This window comes from Dendronephthya gigantea, unplaced genomic scaffold (genome assembly GCF_004324835.1).
Source record: "Dendronephthya gigantea isolate DGI-Jeju-01 unplaced genomic scaffold, DenGig_1.0 000248F, whole genome shotgun sequence".
Lineage (NCBI taxonomy): Eukaryota > Metazoa > Cnidaria > Anthozoa > Malacalcyonacea > Nephtheidae > Dendronephthya > Dendronephthya gigantea.
Genome location: NW_021163258.1, coordinates 150,757 through 167,886, shown reverse-complemented (window position 1 = coordinate 167,886; position 17,130 = coordinate 150,757). Strand labels below are relative to the sequence as shown.

Here is a 17,130-nt window from a genome sequence, read left to right as displayed (position 1 = left end):
ATGGTTTTTGAACGGAATTTGACCGATTTAGTCCGTGGACTTAGAAATCATAAAGAGAACGAGGTACGAGATTTATACTGAGTTTATACCGACACGTCTAGTATTTCCTATGTAATGAAAGTGATAATTCGAAATTTTCTAGCTATTTCAAATGATCACACTGCGATGCTTTGACCAATTTAATCTATTATCAGTTTGTGCCGTCAATAATGAAGTTGTTTGGATACTTAGAATGACTGTGTTCTATTGTATATTTTTTCTGGGATTTCTGCTGGTAATTGTCACATGATTTCCTCAGGATTGTGTAGTAAATTCATTTGTGTGAATGAGTGGAAGATACTGCGTGTGCCTGGGTGTAGAAAACCTTTTTTTACATATCTAGTGGTTTTAATAATTTGTCCAGGAAAAATTGTATACAATGTGTACAATATATTAGTAAGAATCTTAGTATACAAAGAATTTTGAGTTGCATATTATTGGCACTGTGGCTACTTGCATGGCACTCATATTCCAAAATGTATTTAATTAAACCTTATGGTATTGTTGGGATTCAGTTGCTTGCAAAAAAGTATATATACTAGAATGTAAATGGGGCAGGAAAATTTAAAGCTGCACTTGGTTCCATAACACTTCATGCCTACTGACAATGTCATCTTGACACCCAATATTGTGTTAAACTATTATATGCATGAAATTTTGAGACAAGTAGACAATGTCACACAAATTTCCACTTCTGATAGATTTATACATTAGGTCTGAAAACATAACTTGGTTAGTAATTTGCCAAGGCTACAAATTGAAACATGAAACTAAACTGTAGGGTTTACTTTTAAATGTGATTTAAAGTTTCCCACCTCTGGTTACCGGTTTGCTGTTAGCATCAATCTTAAGCCCTCTATTATTACACTTTCATAATCCACACGACTTAAGGCAGTTGTTCTCATGAAATTATTACCCTTTGCAGGCCAAGTTTATTACATCTTGTCTGGATGAAATAAAACAGGAGCTCAAACAAGAGAATGCAAATGTCAAGGCTAATGCTGTCACTAAGCTCATTTATGTAAGTTGCAGTTGCTTCATTTAACATGTTATTTATTTTTGAAAATTTGTAGTTGTACTATGTGTACCAATTAGATAGTCTAACTGTAATTGTGCAAATTTTTTTATCAGTCACTAAATTAATGCATAATGCAGTCCCTGCATCCAGAAATGTGAGGTATTATAGGTGCTTTAGATAAGATTTGTTTCATTTGTTTAGATTCAAATGTTGGGTTATGACATCAGTTGGGCAGCTTTCAATATTATTGAAGTCATGAGTTCATCAAAATTCACCTTCAAGGTAAGTTCTGTGAAGCCTTTATAATTCATATAACCCCATGCTCTTGTTGTATGATTCTCTCATTGATTTTCTTTTAGCGTATTGGATATCTCTCTGCATCGCAATGTTTCCATGAAGATCTCGATATTCTAATGCTAACAACAAACATGGTTAGAAAGGATCTTGCAAGTACCAATATGTACGATGCTGGGGTTACTCTGAATGGTTTATCCTGTTTTCTCACACCAGACTTGGCTAGAGATCTGGCAAATGATGTTACCAATTTGGTAAGCATCTTTGCTCTTAATACTAGTCCTAATTTGTATTCTTAAATTTGCCACATGTATCTATCTGAAAGATCTCATTTGTTATAAGGGTAAAATGAAATCAAATAGGACCAAATTTTCAATCACTATGCAGTGACTTTCCTTATAATACTATATATTCAACACCAATACTCAAAACTTAATTAACTTCCTAAAATTGAACAGTACCTATATGAAATGTATTTTCATTATTTAAACAGCGTTTTTATTTCAGCTTGTGGCCACTCGTCCGTACATAAGAAAACGAGGAATCTTGTTGCTGTTTAAAATTTTCCTGAAGGTTTGTTTGTTTGCTAAAACTAGTTCCGTCTAGTTGATTCAGACATGGCAAGAAAGTACAGTACGTTAGCCCATTGTATTAGTCATGGTCAGTTTAGGGTCAGACAGTTTTTGACTATAAAAATTTTCTTAGTTTCCTGAGGCATTGCGTCCTGCATTTCCCCGATTGAAAGACAAGTTGGAAGACAGTGAACCAGGTAAGTTCAAATGACGTGGTGCTAATGTTTAAGGCTACACCTCAAAGATAAAACGAGAACGTCAACGCCCCTGAGGAAGGCCATTATGGATGTCTGCGCAATCGAATTGTAATAAAAACCCCTTGTTTACTGTATGGATAATTTCTTTATGTATGTTTAGCCCAGGGGCGTAACAACTACATATATGTTTAGCCCAAGGGCGTGACTAAATGGAATAATTGCGGGATGCATGTTCATATGTTCTTTGTGCCCATCGGATTTCTTTTGTAGGCCTTCGTACTTTCAAAAGAAATCTATCGGCAGAACTGAATACAATATTTGAAAATGCACACCCGCCCTAACGCGCTATACTGTACGTCTATGCTGTGGCCACTGCATGGGTACAACATAACAACCATCAAGCATCCTCCTAAAATTTCAACGTAGTATAGCTACATGGCACAGCACTACTTAAGTTCGTTTTTCTCGCTTTTCCCAGGTGTTCAATCTGCGGCAGTAAATGTAATATGTGAACTTGCTCGGAAAAACCCTAAGAACTATCTCTCACTCGCACCCGTCTTCTTCAAACTGATGAACAGCTCGACAAATAACTGGACGTTGATCAAGATCATTAAGCTGGTAAGGATCATACTGACCATACGGAACATGTATATGGTTGGTTTTTTTATTAAACCGAAAATAAGTCTTACTTGATCTTGTAGTTTGGTGCTTTATGTCCATTGGAACCACGTTTGGGAAAGAAAATGATCGAACCTCTGACCAATCTGATACACACGTAAGTTTGTGCTCTACCTCTTGAAAATGAACAATTCAGACTTCCCTCCTCTGAACACGTATTGTTTGTCTTTTTCAGAACTTCAGCAATGTCCTTACTCTACGAGTGCGTGAACACGATGATATCAGGTAGATTTTAATACTAACTTTGTCAATTTACCCCTTGAATCAATATTTTATGTCCATATCGGTAAAATCTGTATGAATCACGTTTTAATTTTCAGGACTTCCCAACCACACACCATCAATGCAGGTAAGATTTTGGATGTCAGAGTTGGATTCGAGTTCTGTTAGATTAAGACAGTGGCATTAAGAACTTTGTCAAAACTATATATCTTTCTAAGAGGAAAAACGTTCCAAAAGTTTTTCTTGTTGACATGTACAGTTTTTACAGATAGTTTTTTCGCGCGAATGGGGTTTCAGACAATCACTAAGTGCGCCTACCTCATTATCTTATAGTTATGTGTTCAGAAGTTAAGAATCTTCATTGAAGACTGTGATCAAAACTGTAAGTATTGTATGAGCCGAGATTCCTTTAGTATACGGCATACTGTTTTTACTAGCTCTAGGGGACGTATTTTATCTCAACTCATTACCGGTAGCAATTTACTAAGCAAAAACAACATTGTAATGTTTATGATTTTTTTCTTAAGTAAAATACCTTGGACTGTTAGCAATGTCAAAGATTTTAAAAGTTCACCCAAAAGCGGTTATGCCACTGAAGTAAGTGTATACACTGTATAAAAACACGATGGCATTATATACAGCATGCCTTCATTAGTATGATAAGGCTATTTAGTGATTTTACTGCAGTTTTAAAAGTTCATAAAGTACATATACGTGAGTTCGTGTGAAGCATACGTAAGTAGATAAAGCCTATTCGTGTATGCTTCCCTGGATGCACGGGACGCTCGGTAAACCAAGATTATATTCTGTTTATTTTTAGAGATATCATTTTGCATTGTCTCGATGATAAGGACGAGTTCATCCGTAGAAGGGCACTTGATCTCATCGTGGGAATGGTAAGTTTATTATAGTACTAGCTATATACCCTTGTGCTTCAACTATAGTCATAATATAAACGTTTTGAGTGACTTTTGACCAAGATCTTTGCTCGGGAAACTTGATCATATTTCATATACCTTTTACAACTCATGTATAATAAACGTACCATATATTAAATCTACATTTTCGGTTCACAACAGGTTACGAAAAAGAATTTAATGGATATTGTCAAAAAATTGATTCATCAAACGGAGAAATGTGACAGTTCTGGTAACGTTCGGTTTTTGCTAATAAAACAACTGATGGTACTTTGATGCGAAGTTGTTAGTCGAAGTTAGATTGTCACGTACGGTATCTTTGCTTGACAATAGTCTGTGCCTGAAATAGCATTGCAAGTCTTAGAGAACAAGACGTGCGACAAGGTCCTAGAATATTGATTGCATTCTCACGTTGATAACGCTGTTCTACTTATTTCTGCTTAGGATATCGTGATGAACTTATATCAAAGATAATTATGATTTGCAGTCAGTCTGACTATCAGCATATCACAAACTTCGAATGGTAAGTTCCATGGATTCCTTTTCTCAAATTACATATTTTCTGAAGTCCAATGCTTCGTGCATGCAGAAAAGCAAAGCTCATGCAGGTGCAGTAAGTGCTATATTTTTACTCGTGCTCCAGGAGGGCACGAGTCTAGGTTTCGTCGTGTGTCGGTCGCGTTTTGGACCTCGATGACCCAGAATGCATTGCGCACTTGACCCAATAATGTATGACGAAATGTAATTATTCGACAATACAAGCCACTTTTACAAACAATACGGCAAAATATATTGCACAGAAGACATTACTACGGTGTGCGATGTATATTACGAGATATAATTATCCGACAATACAAACCACATTTTACAAACAATACGAAGGATGCAAAATATATATGCACAGAAGACATTACTACGGTGCAACATTTAATGCATATTCCATGGTGCGATGTATATTTTTAAATTCCTATATGAAAGCAAGATATATGATCGATGTTTTCGCAGTTTTAGACCTACAAATGCTTATATATCACACTTATTAATACCTAAATGTTTGAACCGTCGACTGACATTACGAACAATGCGAATCAATACTATTACAACTAGATTTTTGAAAGCTTTCGTCGGAACTAAAACACTGCAGTCTGCAGTCAATATATAATAGAAGCATTGACACAGTAATATGTCACGCCGTGCGGATTGTTTATAGGCTACTACCTATAATCGGCATTTGTGAATTGTGATAATAATGTATTATTTTATACTTGTGTGATACATTTTTGTCGTGTAAGTCCTCCCAGGCCTAGGGTAACCATAAAGCCTTAACTTACGCTATAGGTTCCCACAACACGCCATGATTGTGTCCCTCAAGTAATGCTATTAAATCCCTAAAACACAATCCCTAGAGCACGAGTGTACGCCTAAGCCGGCGTCTTGTTGGACATGTTTCTTTCCCTAGAATATACAACAAAGCTGCATTGGGAAGTCGTTTATGTGTGATTGTTATTATGCTCTTGCCTTCGAACCGATGATGCATCATCATGCATGCCATGTTTCTCATTGTAGGTACATAGACGTTTTAATTCAGCTGACAAAGGTTGAAGGGACAAGGCATGGTAAACTCATTGCTGCCCAAATGTTGGACGTTCCTATTCGTGTAAAGGCTGTGAGGTCATACGCCGTACAATGTCTTGTAAGTTAGTTAGTTACGACGTACATTGGTATAGTCTGTGATACACTTGCACCTGCATTCTTTTCTTCTTGTCACGACAGACTCGTTACTCAGTATGCATGCATGGGTTGTGTGCATGACGTTCGTATATATTGCTATATCTGCATGTATGTCTCATAAAAACCTGGTGTATTAGTATCAATGAAATAAGACTCAAATATTCGTCTCTCATAGTCGTTCCTGCTGGACAGTTCAGACTTGTTAAGTGGTTCGATACAGAAGCATGGCATGTGTGAAGTTCTGTTTGCTGCAGCGTGGATTTGTGGAGAGTTTGCTAAGTAAGTCCAGGAATTACCATGCTTTTGAATTACAGCGTTAAAAACTCGATATTTTAGCTCGCTCAATTTTTTCATTCTAGTTTGCAAAATGTGCAAACGTCTGTCAACGATAAAATGATATAATTATCAATATCCCTACCCAAACTGACCAGCCATGAAAATGGTGGCACAGTATTTGTGTGCAAATAAGTTTGTTATTAACCACGACTGCCTCATGCACTTTGCAACCAATGTTATGCATCTTTGAGTGCACCAGTTTGCCCAGCCGATGGCATTCAGTGTTGATAGTAATTTCTGGTGATCAAAATTGTAATATCTATTCTCTATCAACAACTTCCACTTACGCCTTGGTTCTATCTATCCTTTTAGTTTTCTTCCGGACCAGAAAACTGTGTTAATGTTTATGTTGAAGTCTAGAGTTGCTTCTCTTCCTGGGCATATTCAGAGTGTCTATGTCCAAAACATTCTCAAACTCTATTCCTACATAATGGCGAAAGCAGAAGATGAGGTGAAGTAACTGTAGGCGACCAAATTCGCCACCAAATTGATAAAAATACAATTGAACTTTTCATTTGGGGGCTCGTGAATCGCGAACAAATTCGTGCAGTGGAAACATAATGTCAATGGACAACTTGCGCTTTAGACTAATTTTTGATCGAAGTAACTAGAAGAAAACATATCATCACAGCTAGAAAGATCTTACTTAAATTAGTGCAAATGCAAAGTTTGGCTGCGAAATTTTGTAAAATACGGAAAATATAGCCATGCGAAGTTGGCAAATTTTGTATACTTTTGTATTCACTTTTGGCGGTAATACAAAAGTATACAAAATTCGTCAACTTCGCATGGCTATATTTTCCGTAATATACAACAATTCGCAGCCAAACTTGGCAGTTTTACTAATCTTAGTAAGCTCTTTCAGAAAATGTCCTTTTTATCGCCGAGGTAAGAAATTAGTCTAAAGCGCAAGTCGTCCATTCTATATTTTGTATATCTAGGGAGACATGGCAAGAGCTCAGGAACTTGGACAAATGGTGGTGGATAGGTTACCGATGTTTACGCAAAGTAGTGATTTAGAAGTCCAGGAAAGGGTATGGAATATGTCAGAACTTCAAAAAGTTTGATTCAAATAACTGCATAGGCGGACGGATATTATATATAAACTGTATTTCTAGGCTTGTGTTGGTCTTCAACTGATTAAGTACGTTTTGAAACTCCAAGCAAAAGGTAAGATATTTAATTGTGCAAGTTTTGTGCACGCAATATCTTCGCACGCGTGTTCACTGTATATGCATTATCCAAAATTGCAGGTGTTCAGTGTTCTGCGGAAGTGTCTTTATTATTTACTGGCGAACTTAATCCAGTTGCAACTAAAGCTCAAAAGAAAGTGCCAGTTCCTGAGGGGTATGTCTCGTAAAGTCTCTAGTTGTACAGTTGTGCAAAGGTCTTATATATATTCGTTCCGGTATTCATCATTCATGACTTTCATGGCTTTTCTGAGCACATTTTGACGGTCAATGCAAAATACGTGCATGGGAAGACAGATCCAATATAGCTACCCGTATATATTTCGCATATATTCCACAAGTGAAAAAGTTTGGAACTGCAATAAGTTGTGATCATTAGGAGATGACCTATATATAATTTTTGCACAAAACTGTATTCATGCAGAGATATGTTACCCTACGCCATTAAAACGTTTCCATTGTCCGCACTACCTGCTATAAATAGTTGCTATACTTCAGTGTTGAGAGGGTATGAGAATAGCAGTCTTTGTTCACTCTTTCAGTATTTCGTTCTAGGCTTGATCTTGACAAGTGGATAAATGATCCACCTGAAAGTTCAGAAGAGGAAGTTGAAGATGAAGATATTGACAGCATGTTCTTCGAAGTGGATAAGTAAGGAATTGTAACTTCGATGATTTGTGAGAAAAATGGTCATCATTGTATTAAAATTTATTATTTAGGTCAGAGAAATCGTATAAGAAACCGGAGCCTAAAGTGGACGAAAAAGAATTAGAAAAGGTTTAATATTTTACTGTTATATATGTATATATACTGTGCGTTCGGCTTGTCAGTGACATGATAAGCGTACAAGTGACAACAAACAAATTCAGCAGAAATACTGATGAAAAAAGAAATGTTTCTGGTTTTTTAGAAGATTTATTTGGTTTTAACTTGAAACAATTTAAAGCGTACCGGTATTCGTATTCTGAAACCCTTTCCCCTGCATGACGTCATAATTCGTGTTCACAAGCCTCCGCCATTTTGGGTGGAAATATTGCGTACAGGTATTTAAAAACAAACAAAAGTAACTGAGATTAGTATTGGCATTGTGGCTTATATCCAATCTTCTTATTTCGGATGGTTTTAAAAGTTCAAAGGTTTGTAAGCATGTTTGGTAAAAAACTATTTCCGCCCAAGATGGCGGACATCTTTCAGTCAGCGAACTATAATTCAAAACGTGTTTTTTTATCTTAGTTAAGGGAGAAGAGACGCGAGGAGCAAATGCTTAATCCACATTACTTGAAAGGAAGCACGTCCAACAGAAAGAAGGCAAGTGCAGCAATGGCGATAATCTAGTGGGTCTCCCCTCGTCATGTGCTCTGTCCTGCTTGTGGTGAGCAGTACACGCTCGTGACGACGTCAACGCCACTGATTATTTAATATATTTTCAAGTCTCGCCCCTTATTCGTCATGCGTCCAGACAATGCATGGTTAAAAATGAACTGGAAATAATGTTTCTCACGATAGAATTCTCAGCAAATGAAAATTGAAGACATACCTGTGGCGTCATTAGAAATACCTGTTTCCCTTCACATTGAAGGTAATATTTGTGACTGGCATTTATATACGCGCCATTTTCAGCAGCGAGCTCATGCACATGCACTGAATTCACTTCGGGCCGCATGCACGGTCCCGAAAGCCATATAGCAGATCGCTGCCGTATTGTACGATTACCATATTGCGATACTTTTTATTTATTAATCGTGTGTTATTTCCTAGGCTCCAGTGCTTCAAAATCTTCACGAAAATCAAAGAGCAAGAAGAAAAGAGGTAAATCAAGATTTATTTTGTCAATTTTTTTGTGTTTTTCAATCTGGTCCATGAACAGACTGTAAAATTATGGCCACTTACTTTCACTGCTTACACCTCCTATTCCATTGTTGAAAATCCGAACTTATATTCAATCCAGGCGATTTGGTTGATCAAAGGACATCAACCTACAACCAGATTAGTACAATACTGACAAACTTATCATAAATTCACTTGCTTCAAAGTCAGCAATTACTTGGTTACTATATGGCCATGTCAGTTATGTTCAGTTTCCAAGTGCTGCCAATATGTATTTTCCCTGCACGCGTTGTTTCAAAATGAGGATAACTTCTAGCGTTTCAAAACAACGTGCCAAGTAGACTATTTCTATGTTTGCAGGAAGGAAAGGGCGAAAAGGAGATTCTGATTCTGATGAGCCTCGTCCTGTTTATCAAGTATTGAAAACTGTTGAAGGGGAAATGCCTGACGTAGGTTCCCAATTATGCCATTTGAATCACATACCAAATGAAGAGCATATCTATGCGCAAAAGCGCTGAAGTTTTAGTTTTAAAGTCGACCTTTAACAACCACACTCTACTCTGATCCGTTTTTCCCATTAAAAAAGTTGCCAGTTTCAGGATTCCTTTCTATTCGATTCAATCATTCCATGGATCTACTACTGTACATCTACATCATGTGTTTTTACAGAATGCTCGTGTCTCTGATGAAGAAGATGAAGATGACAACAAAGTTAATGTCAATGATCCCCACAGTCTACTGAACGTTGATCTTGAGAAGTATGGCTTTATCTCGCCCCAACAATATTATAATGATAACATTAGGACTTGAACCGCATTAGAAAGGGAAGGGGGTGGTTATAGTCTTAATTTTACAGCTGTGCGTTCAGCACCACACACAGATTTTTAACATTGACAGTGTTACCTATATAAATCTGCTCGTGTGTGATAATATCAAAAAAAATTTTGTAGACCTCTCGAGGACAGTGAAAGGCTACCTGTCCGCACTCATCGTGTCACTTCACCTCAGACGGAGAAGAATGAAACTGAAGAGACTGAAGTTGTTAGTAACTTGTATTAATTGTATGAAGACGTGTTCGCCTCATTTGCACAATACAATAAAACAAGTGCTATTCTCACAAATTCTGCTCATGAAGATTAAGAAAGAAAATTTAAAATGATTTCTAAGGCTAATGTGTGATGGTGCTAAGAAAAAAGAGTTTACCTTCCAGCGTTTCTTCCACACCTAACAATTGCTCAATTTTACCTAAGCTTTGCTTTGGTAATGATAACATTTTATACTTTCGAGTTTTTTTATTATACTCAGTTACCTAATATTACATATTTTGCATGGACAGAAAGAAAAGAAGAAGAAAGACAAACATAGAAAGAAATCGCATGGTGATGACAAAAAGGTACATTTGATATTTGATTGAGATTGGCTTCTGTTGAGCATATACCCTCCTCCTAAACCGTAACCGCTATATCGTCTCTTCGTTTAGCACCGACATGGCAAGCATAAGCATGGGAAAAAGAAAAAACACCACACGTCAGGTATTTTTCATTTTTATAACAATGAAGTTGTTCTCACGCGTGCCTTTGTATATTCGTAGTACATGTACCGGTATATATGTTTAGCTGCAGGAATATTTGCAATAACTAAAGTTATAGTTATGTATATCGTTTAAGAACAAGTTGACTGAGTTGTGTATATCGTTTAAGAACAAAAAACGGAAACTCCAGAAGCAACAGAGGATGTACAACCTGTAGTTCCTGAAGTCCAAGCTGTGGTAGATGAACCGGAAGACGATGTACCGCAGAAATCGCCTGATGTATGTTAATATTGTTACAGCACTAGCAATAACTAGTATAACCAATAACAATACTATTAGTATTTTTTTCTTTATGATTTCATCATACAATTCATAGAACTTGTCGGAAATCTGATTGTGGTAAAAGAACCCTATATACGAGCATTAGCAGGGTTCGATGTTCATAAATGATGATATTATAAACTATTGATAACACCATGATCGTTTGTGGTCTGTTGGTCTTCCCAACACATTTGAATTCATTTGGTGTTTTAGGTGGGGTTATATTAGTGTGCTGACAGTTGTGGGTAATTTCCTTTCGCTTCGTACTAATGTGAACAACTTATATCACTTCAGATAAACGATGTCGACTATTGGCTATCTACTCCCGAACCGAAGCCAGTAGTAACACAGACTCCCGCATCAACTGATGTACGTATATTCAAATGCTCTAAAAGCTTGCATATCAAAACCATGAACTTTACTCGCTTAAAAATGATTCCACTTTGATCTTTTTTGCTCCTGCAACATGTTCATTACATCGCATCCCTTCCTCAAAAGAACGGATGTATTATGAAATTGTGTCAAAGTGCCAGGACTTTCCTAAGTTGACCCAAAATTGTCGTTTTATATAATTATTGCATGCTAGCTATATTCCATCTAATGTGAGTACTTGCAATTACTGTTACCCATTTTCTATAGAAAGATGAGGTGAAAGTTGAGTCGCCTGTGAAACCGGCATCAGAAACTGTCGAAACTCCAAAATCATCTAAAGTGAGTAACGAAACAATGAGAAACCTCGTTGCTCATCTGAAGCACAAAAAATCACCCCCACATTGAAACAACGTTGTAGCTACATATAATATACGTCACGTCATCTTCGTTTGTCATTTCTTTTATCGTATTGTCTCGCATCACACTATCAAACCTTGTCGATCCTGTCTGTTTCATGGTACTAAAACGTTTCCTTCCGATCCAATTCCCTTCCGATCTTAGTCTAAAAAAAGTAAATCGGAGAAAAAATCAAAAGAAAAGAAACATAAACGAGATAAAAAGAAACCACGAGACGAACCTGATGAACAAAATATACAGCCTGATGTTCCAGCTGAGGAACCTTCGATGATTAATTTAGGTGATTTGGAACAAGAACCAGAGGTAAGGTCATTCGGCATTAGTGCATGTGCAGACCATCGTGAATTTATATGATAGATTCCCTTTAAACTGTTTTGTACTGCATGGTATTTGAATAATTGCGTGTAGCTATACACTGTTCTTGCGGTCACACTCTTGGTATCAATTATAAAATCTACCTCTTGTCCTGGTGAACAAAAATTAGACAGGGTTGAATACACGAAGAAGTAAATAACTTTCCTTTTAGGAAACAACAAAGTATAAGTTACTCGCGGAGGATAAAAATATTAGACTAGTAAGTTTTCATATTACTACTATGTATTACTTACTCCGTAGCCTGCTCTTGCTTCTTTTCTTCGTTGCTCATCGTCATTCTCTTTCTCTTATCGTCTTCCCTAATTCTGTACCAATTAATACTTCTGCTCTTGTTCTTGCTTATACCTTGGCCCAACCTCGGCTCCGCTTGTGCTTCCTCTTCTGTTTTTTAAATATTTCAGCTGTTGCAACTTTTTTCATGCCATTTCTCAACGTCCTGCTCCAATTGTTCTTTTCTTTTTCCAGCTCTGTTCTTGCTATTTCCTCACTTCTTTTATTGCCTTCACTCCTAGTCCTTCTCATGCTTCTGCTTTTGTCGGCGATCTCGCCCTTGGTCTTAATTTCCCCTTCCCCCCTGCCCCTACCTGTGCCCTCGTTTTTTTCTCATGCTCTTTCTTCCCGTGCCTTTGTTAGTGTTGCTGCTCTCAGTCATCTCGCTTTTTCTCTAACGCACGCTCTTTTCTTTCCTCTCGAGCGCCTGATGTCATTCTTATACAAAATACAATATCTTTGACAATCTAGACGTATGATATGAAACCAAATCCACAAGTAACTGGGCAAATTGTAGCTTTAGTTGTTTTCAAGTGAGTAAAGAGACTGTTTAGTATTGGAGGTATAAATAACTAACATGTGTGCATGGGATTGATCATTAGTTTCTTACAAACATACCCTAAATACGAGAACTGAAGAAGTTCTCTGGAATATAGTTAACCTTTTAGAATGAGGGATATGAGGATTAACTAATGCATGATTCATTGTAAAAATTGTAAAATGGTTTAAATTTGTTTACCTATATATTTCCAGTAACTTGACTGAATTGCACATGAAAAATTTGGAGATGAATATTATGGACACCTTAAACACCAAAATGGTTAGACCAGTAAGTGACCACAACACTTCAAGAATTGGTATTGGAATATAGTTACACAAACGCAAGGAGAGCTTTTGCGATTTAGAAACAAATTTGAATTTGGTACTGTATTTGGGTTAAGTATTGAATATTAAGCCAAATATTGCCATGCTAAATCCAGTTGTATTAAGCGAGAGAGATAAGATGTTTTTCTTACCTTTTAGCTGGATAATTCATCACATGATTCTGTCAAAGTTCCGTTTCAACTACCTGCAGGTTATTAAAAAGTGTTTATCGCATTTCCTACCACAGTCTTACTCCCCTATATTATCCTACAGTATACTTAATATCTGTGTATTCGTAAGATCGTTCATGAAGTGTGGTTAAGGCAACCGCCGCCAACCACTCTCCTGGATATTTCCCAAATGCAGCTACGTGCGTACATGGCCCTTTAGATGCCCTCTCTCTATTGCTTTCGCATTTATTGCTTACCCTTCGTGGGATAACAGAGACTGGTTATAGTGGGAACCAGTGTTAGGGTTTTGCTGGAGATTGTTGCATGGACTATAAAACAGAGGCTATAGGAAGCCTTTTTATCGTAGCGTTGCCACTATAGTATATGTACCTTTAATATCGAGTGTTCATTACAACAGGGGCTGCGAACGAAGGTCAGTTCGCGTTCAAGTCGGAGAAAGTTGGAGTTCCTCAAAAACTAAGAGCAACTCTTACCTACATGATACAGGTTTGTCATTATTGCTTTGTTTTGATTTACACATAAAGAAGTGGAAGCGTCCCCCCGAGGGATCGTGTCTGTCCATTGTCAAGGCAGAGCCGCTGAATAGCCGAATATTAGCCTTTCGTGTGCACAATAGGACGGGGAGGCGTTGAAAGCTGAAACTAGTAATATTTGGTATTTTAGAATGAAAACGGAGCGACAAGCGAAAAATTAGACTTTAAACTTGCTGTTCCTTGTTCTTCGTATATAATACCTACGGCCTGCTCAAGGTGAGTAGCCTGCAATTCAAATGACCTGGCCCATTATGAGGTCTCATAGCGTTATTTTATTGGTAAAACCATGCAAGACTGTGCACGACGTTTTGCCAGAATTGTGGCGAATTGCAAAATAGTTCAAGGTGATTGTCGTAATGGGGTAAGGACTACTGATTTCCATTTCGATAAAATGTTAATAAACGATTGACTGCTTGCCGATCCATTTATTATTTACCAAAATTACTTTGCTTGCATGATTGTCTGATTTACGCGTTGATTTGTTATATATCGTTCTTTTGGTTATTTTCTGAAGTTGTTCCATGCTTTAATTCTATACAAAATATCAGTTACGAATATCTTACAAGAGAATTTTTTATCCTATAGTGATAACTTTGCAGCATTACTGAGCAGTGGTGAACTGACCGGAAAAGCATCGACCGAGGTAAGTTCTTAGTTAAGTGCTATTACGCATATATACAAGATAGTATAGATATGCCTATCCAAAATGGCAGATAGTGGCTTTTTTGTTCAGATATATATCTTGAAAATGTTTAGGAAAGTTAAAAGCATATAAAAAGCTTTCGCACGGTAATAACAACCTAGTCTGACGTTCATTCAACACCTGTATTTTAGTTTTAGACACGTAAACCTAAGCGAATAATTTGTTGAACATGTGTTTGTTCATCCGACAGGTCTCTGTAGCTGCGGAGGTCGATTTCGGTTTTATAATATCGAAAATTTGCCACAACCTTCATTTATCAGGTAAAGTCGAGAAAAATGCTGTAAAATCAGCACAAGCGCGTGCTTTTGGTCGTGAAGTTTGCAATGTCTTATTGATATCTTATATTCATCGATTTTTTTAGTTGTTGAGCGTGTTGATAACAGTGCGTCGTTATTTGGGCGTTCAATTTTGCAAGATAACTTGTGTTTCCTTATTAAAAAGGTATATATGCCATCTGCCATCATCGTGGTATTTATGTGGGCGCGTGAAGCTTGCATGGATGCGATTGGTTTGCGAATGAGGTCGTACGAAAAGAATTTTCGCGATATAGAATTTATCGCGGGAAGTTGATTTTTATACTCTGTGACGCAAAACACTGACGCAAAGCCAGTTTTGAGAAGGTTATTTTTGGAAACAAATTAGCCGATTGGAAAACAATTTTACTACCGGAGCTCCCATCTGGTATTACCCATTTATCCTTGAGTGCACGAGAATTAAAATCGTAGGCTTAGACACGAGACAGCCTGTCTGTCTGACGATTTTGACCTGCTCTGCCAATCTTCATTAATAATTATCCATTTCGTAGGAAATGCATTTTTTTACAGTCATAAACACTTTTAAACACTAAAATATTAGTAGGGCAGTACTAAATCGCCTGGCTGCTTGGTTACGCCGCTGATTAAACTAGGAATTAATTATGCTTTTTCTGTATAAAAACTTGTACAATAATTTGTCCACATAACAGAATTGATAGCTTGTGCTGCCAATTTATCCTTCCAGAATGAGACGAACGTCACAGTTGATGCAAAATCGAGTGACCACGCCTTGGTATCGAATATCTTTGAAGAAATGAAAACCTTACTAAAAGAATTGCAATGATGAATTGCATTTGAAAATGACATTAATATTTATACCTGCTAAGTCCTGCTTAATGAAATGACCAATGGTTAAATTATGGTAAATGATAATAGATTTCAAACAGTATTTCGAAATGTTCCTCCTCGATGCAAATTTTTTTTAGTTTAAATTTTAGGTGTTTAAAAGATTTTCGTACAAAATTGATACCAATGATGTATTCAAGAACTATATTTAGGATGAATAAATATGGGGGGAATCGTATAAATCCAGATGGTTAATTCAATCATTCAATTCCTTTGCTTGTCTATGTTTCAATTCAATGCTGATCATTATAGGAATATTGTCAAACGGAAATAACACTAAAAAAGCCAGGGCTGGAGGTTATTCTGGAATCCGTCCACTCAAGAAAACGCTTCCTGTAACATGCTGATTTGTATGAGATATAAGAAAAAATATTGCCTGAAATTTAGCATACGAGTTCTCTGAACCACGACAAAAAAATTTAATGCGGTACATTACCATAGGCATAGGTATTAAAAGTTTGTCTCCTGGTTTCAAATTTATTGTAGATGGACGCATGTTTTTTCCTGGGCTACTGTTGTGACAGACCTAGATTTATTCCAGTCTTTCATTTCGGCCGTTAATTTTTGTTTCTTGGTATTATTTGACTATTGTTTAGTGTTTGACTTTTTCACCTAATCTGACAACCCGGCAATAGGGCTGGCAAATTACTGGTTGGTAAATAACATAATTAGGCCAAAAACCATCAAACTACCCCTTTGTTTATTTTGTTTTGGCATTTATTTCTTTGTTTTTTTGACGGTATACAAATGACGATTTGCCGTAATTATGCTTCGTGTACGGTGAATCCACCACCACGAAATTAGCGAAGCATAGCGAGTTTGCTTATGCACATGTTTCGATGGCTTGCTAAATTGCAATAGGAAAGTTTGCAGCGGAATATTTAACCAAAATCGAAATCAAGGGACATCCAAGGCTGCGAAGCGAACAATTATCTTCGGATCGTGCCAGGAGCGTCGGAATGAAAGCTGTACCAAAGAACAATAATGTTCATGTACAAAAATCAGTACTACATTAGGGGCTGATTGCGGCTGATAATATTAAGGAATGACAGAGTGAACCAGAACACAAGTAATCGTGAAGGATTGTTGGTTAGTATTTGACTGGTATTCATGCAGGAAAACTGTTTATCAAATTGCGTACCCGTTGAAATGATATTTACAAAAGATATTTTAAAACATCGACAGATTGAAATTATGCTACCATTCGACCGGGGAAGGTTTCTTTCAGAAGTTTTATTTAGGCTTCTTTTGCACGAAACCGGATTCCCCCGTTACGACAGTTTCGTTTGCCGTTATGTCACAGTTAGTACTAAATGCTTATTAATTTGATAGGTCTAACTTTTGGTATGATTATGACAGATTCGGTTCTTGT

The 17,130-nt window shown here is 37.0% G+C and overlaps 1 protein-coding gene across 1 annotated transcript; it reads left to right on the top strand.

Annotated features, from left to right (window-relative positions):
- LOC114540710 (AP-3 complex subunit delta-1-like) lies at positions 1-16,089 on the top strand. Its single transcript, XM_028560836.1, has 45 exons — positions 1-63; positions 965-1,060; positions 1,259-1,339; positions 1,417-1,605; positions 1,859-1,924; positions 2,057-2,120; positions 2,599-2,738; positions 2,822-2,895; positions 2,974-3,023; positions 3,119-3,147; positions 3,354-3,402; positions 3,548-3,617; positions 3,841-3,916; positions 4,100-4,169; positions 4,382-4,460; positions 5,504-5,630; positions 5,844-5,947; positions 6,317-6,455; positions 6,946-7,038; positions 7,123-7,174; positions 7,258-7,351; positions 7,750-7,845; positions 7,914-7,971; positions 8,428-8,502; positions 8,701-8,773; positions 8,953-9,003; positions 9,382-9,470; positions 9,691-9,779; positions 9,972-10,062; positions 10,358-10,414; positions 10,502-10,553; positions 10,722-10,831; positions 11,168-11,242; positions 11,513-11,584; positions 11,807-11,965; positions 12,189-12,236; positions 12,779-12,840; positions 13,061-13,136; positions 13,331-13,382; positions 13,760-13,848; positions 14,026-14,111; positions 14,481-14,538; positions 14,789-14,858; positions 14,960-15,039; positions 15,598-16,089. The coding sequence occupies exons 1-45, from the start codon at positions 1-3 to the stop codon at positions 15,694-15,696; spliced, it is 3,672 nt and encodes a 1,223-aa protein (XP_028416637.1). The 3' UTR covers positions 15,697-16,089.
- The last annotated feature ends 1,041 nt before the right edge of the window (positions 16,090-17,130 follow it).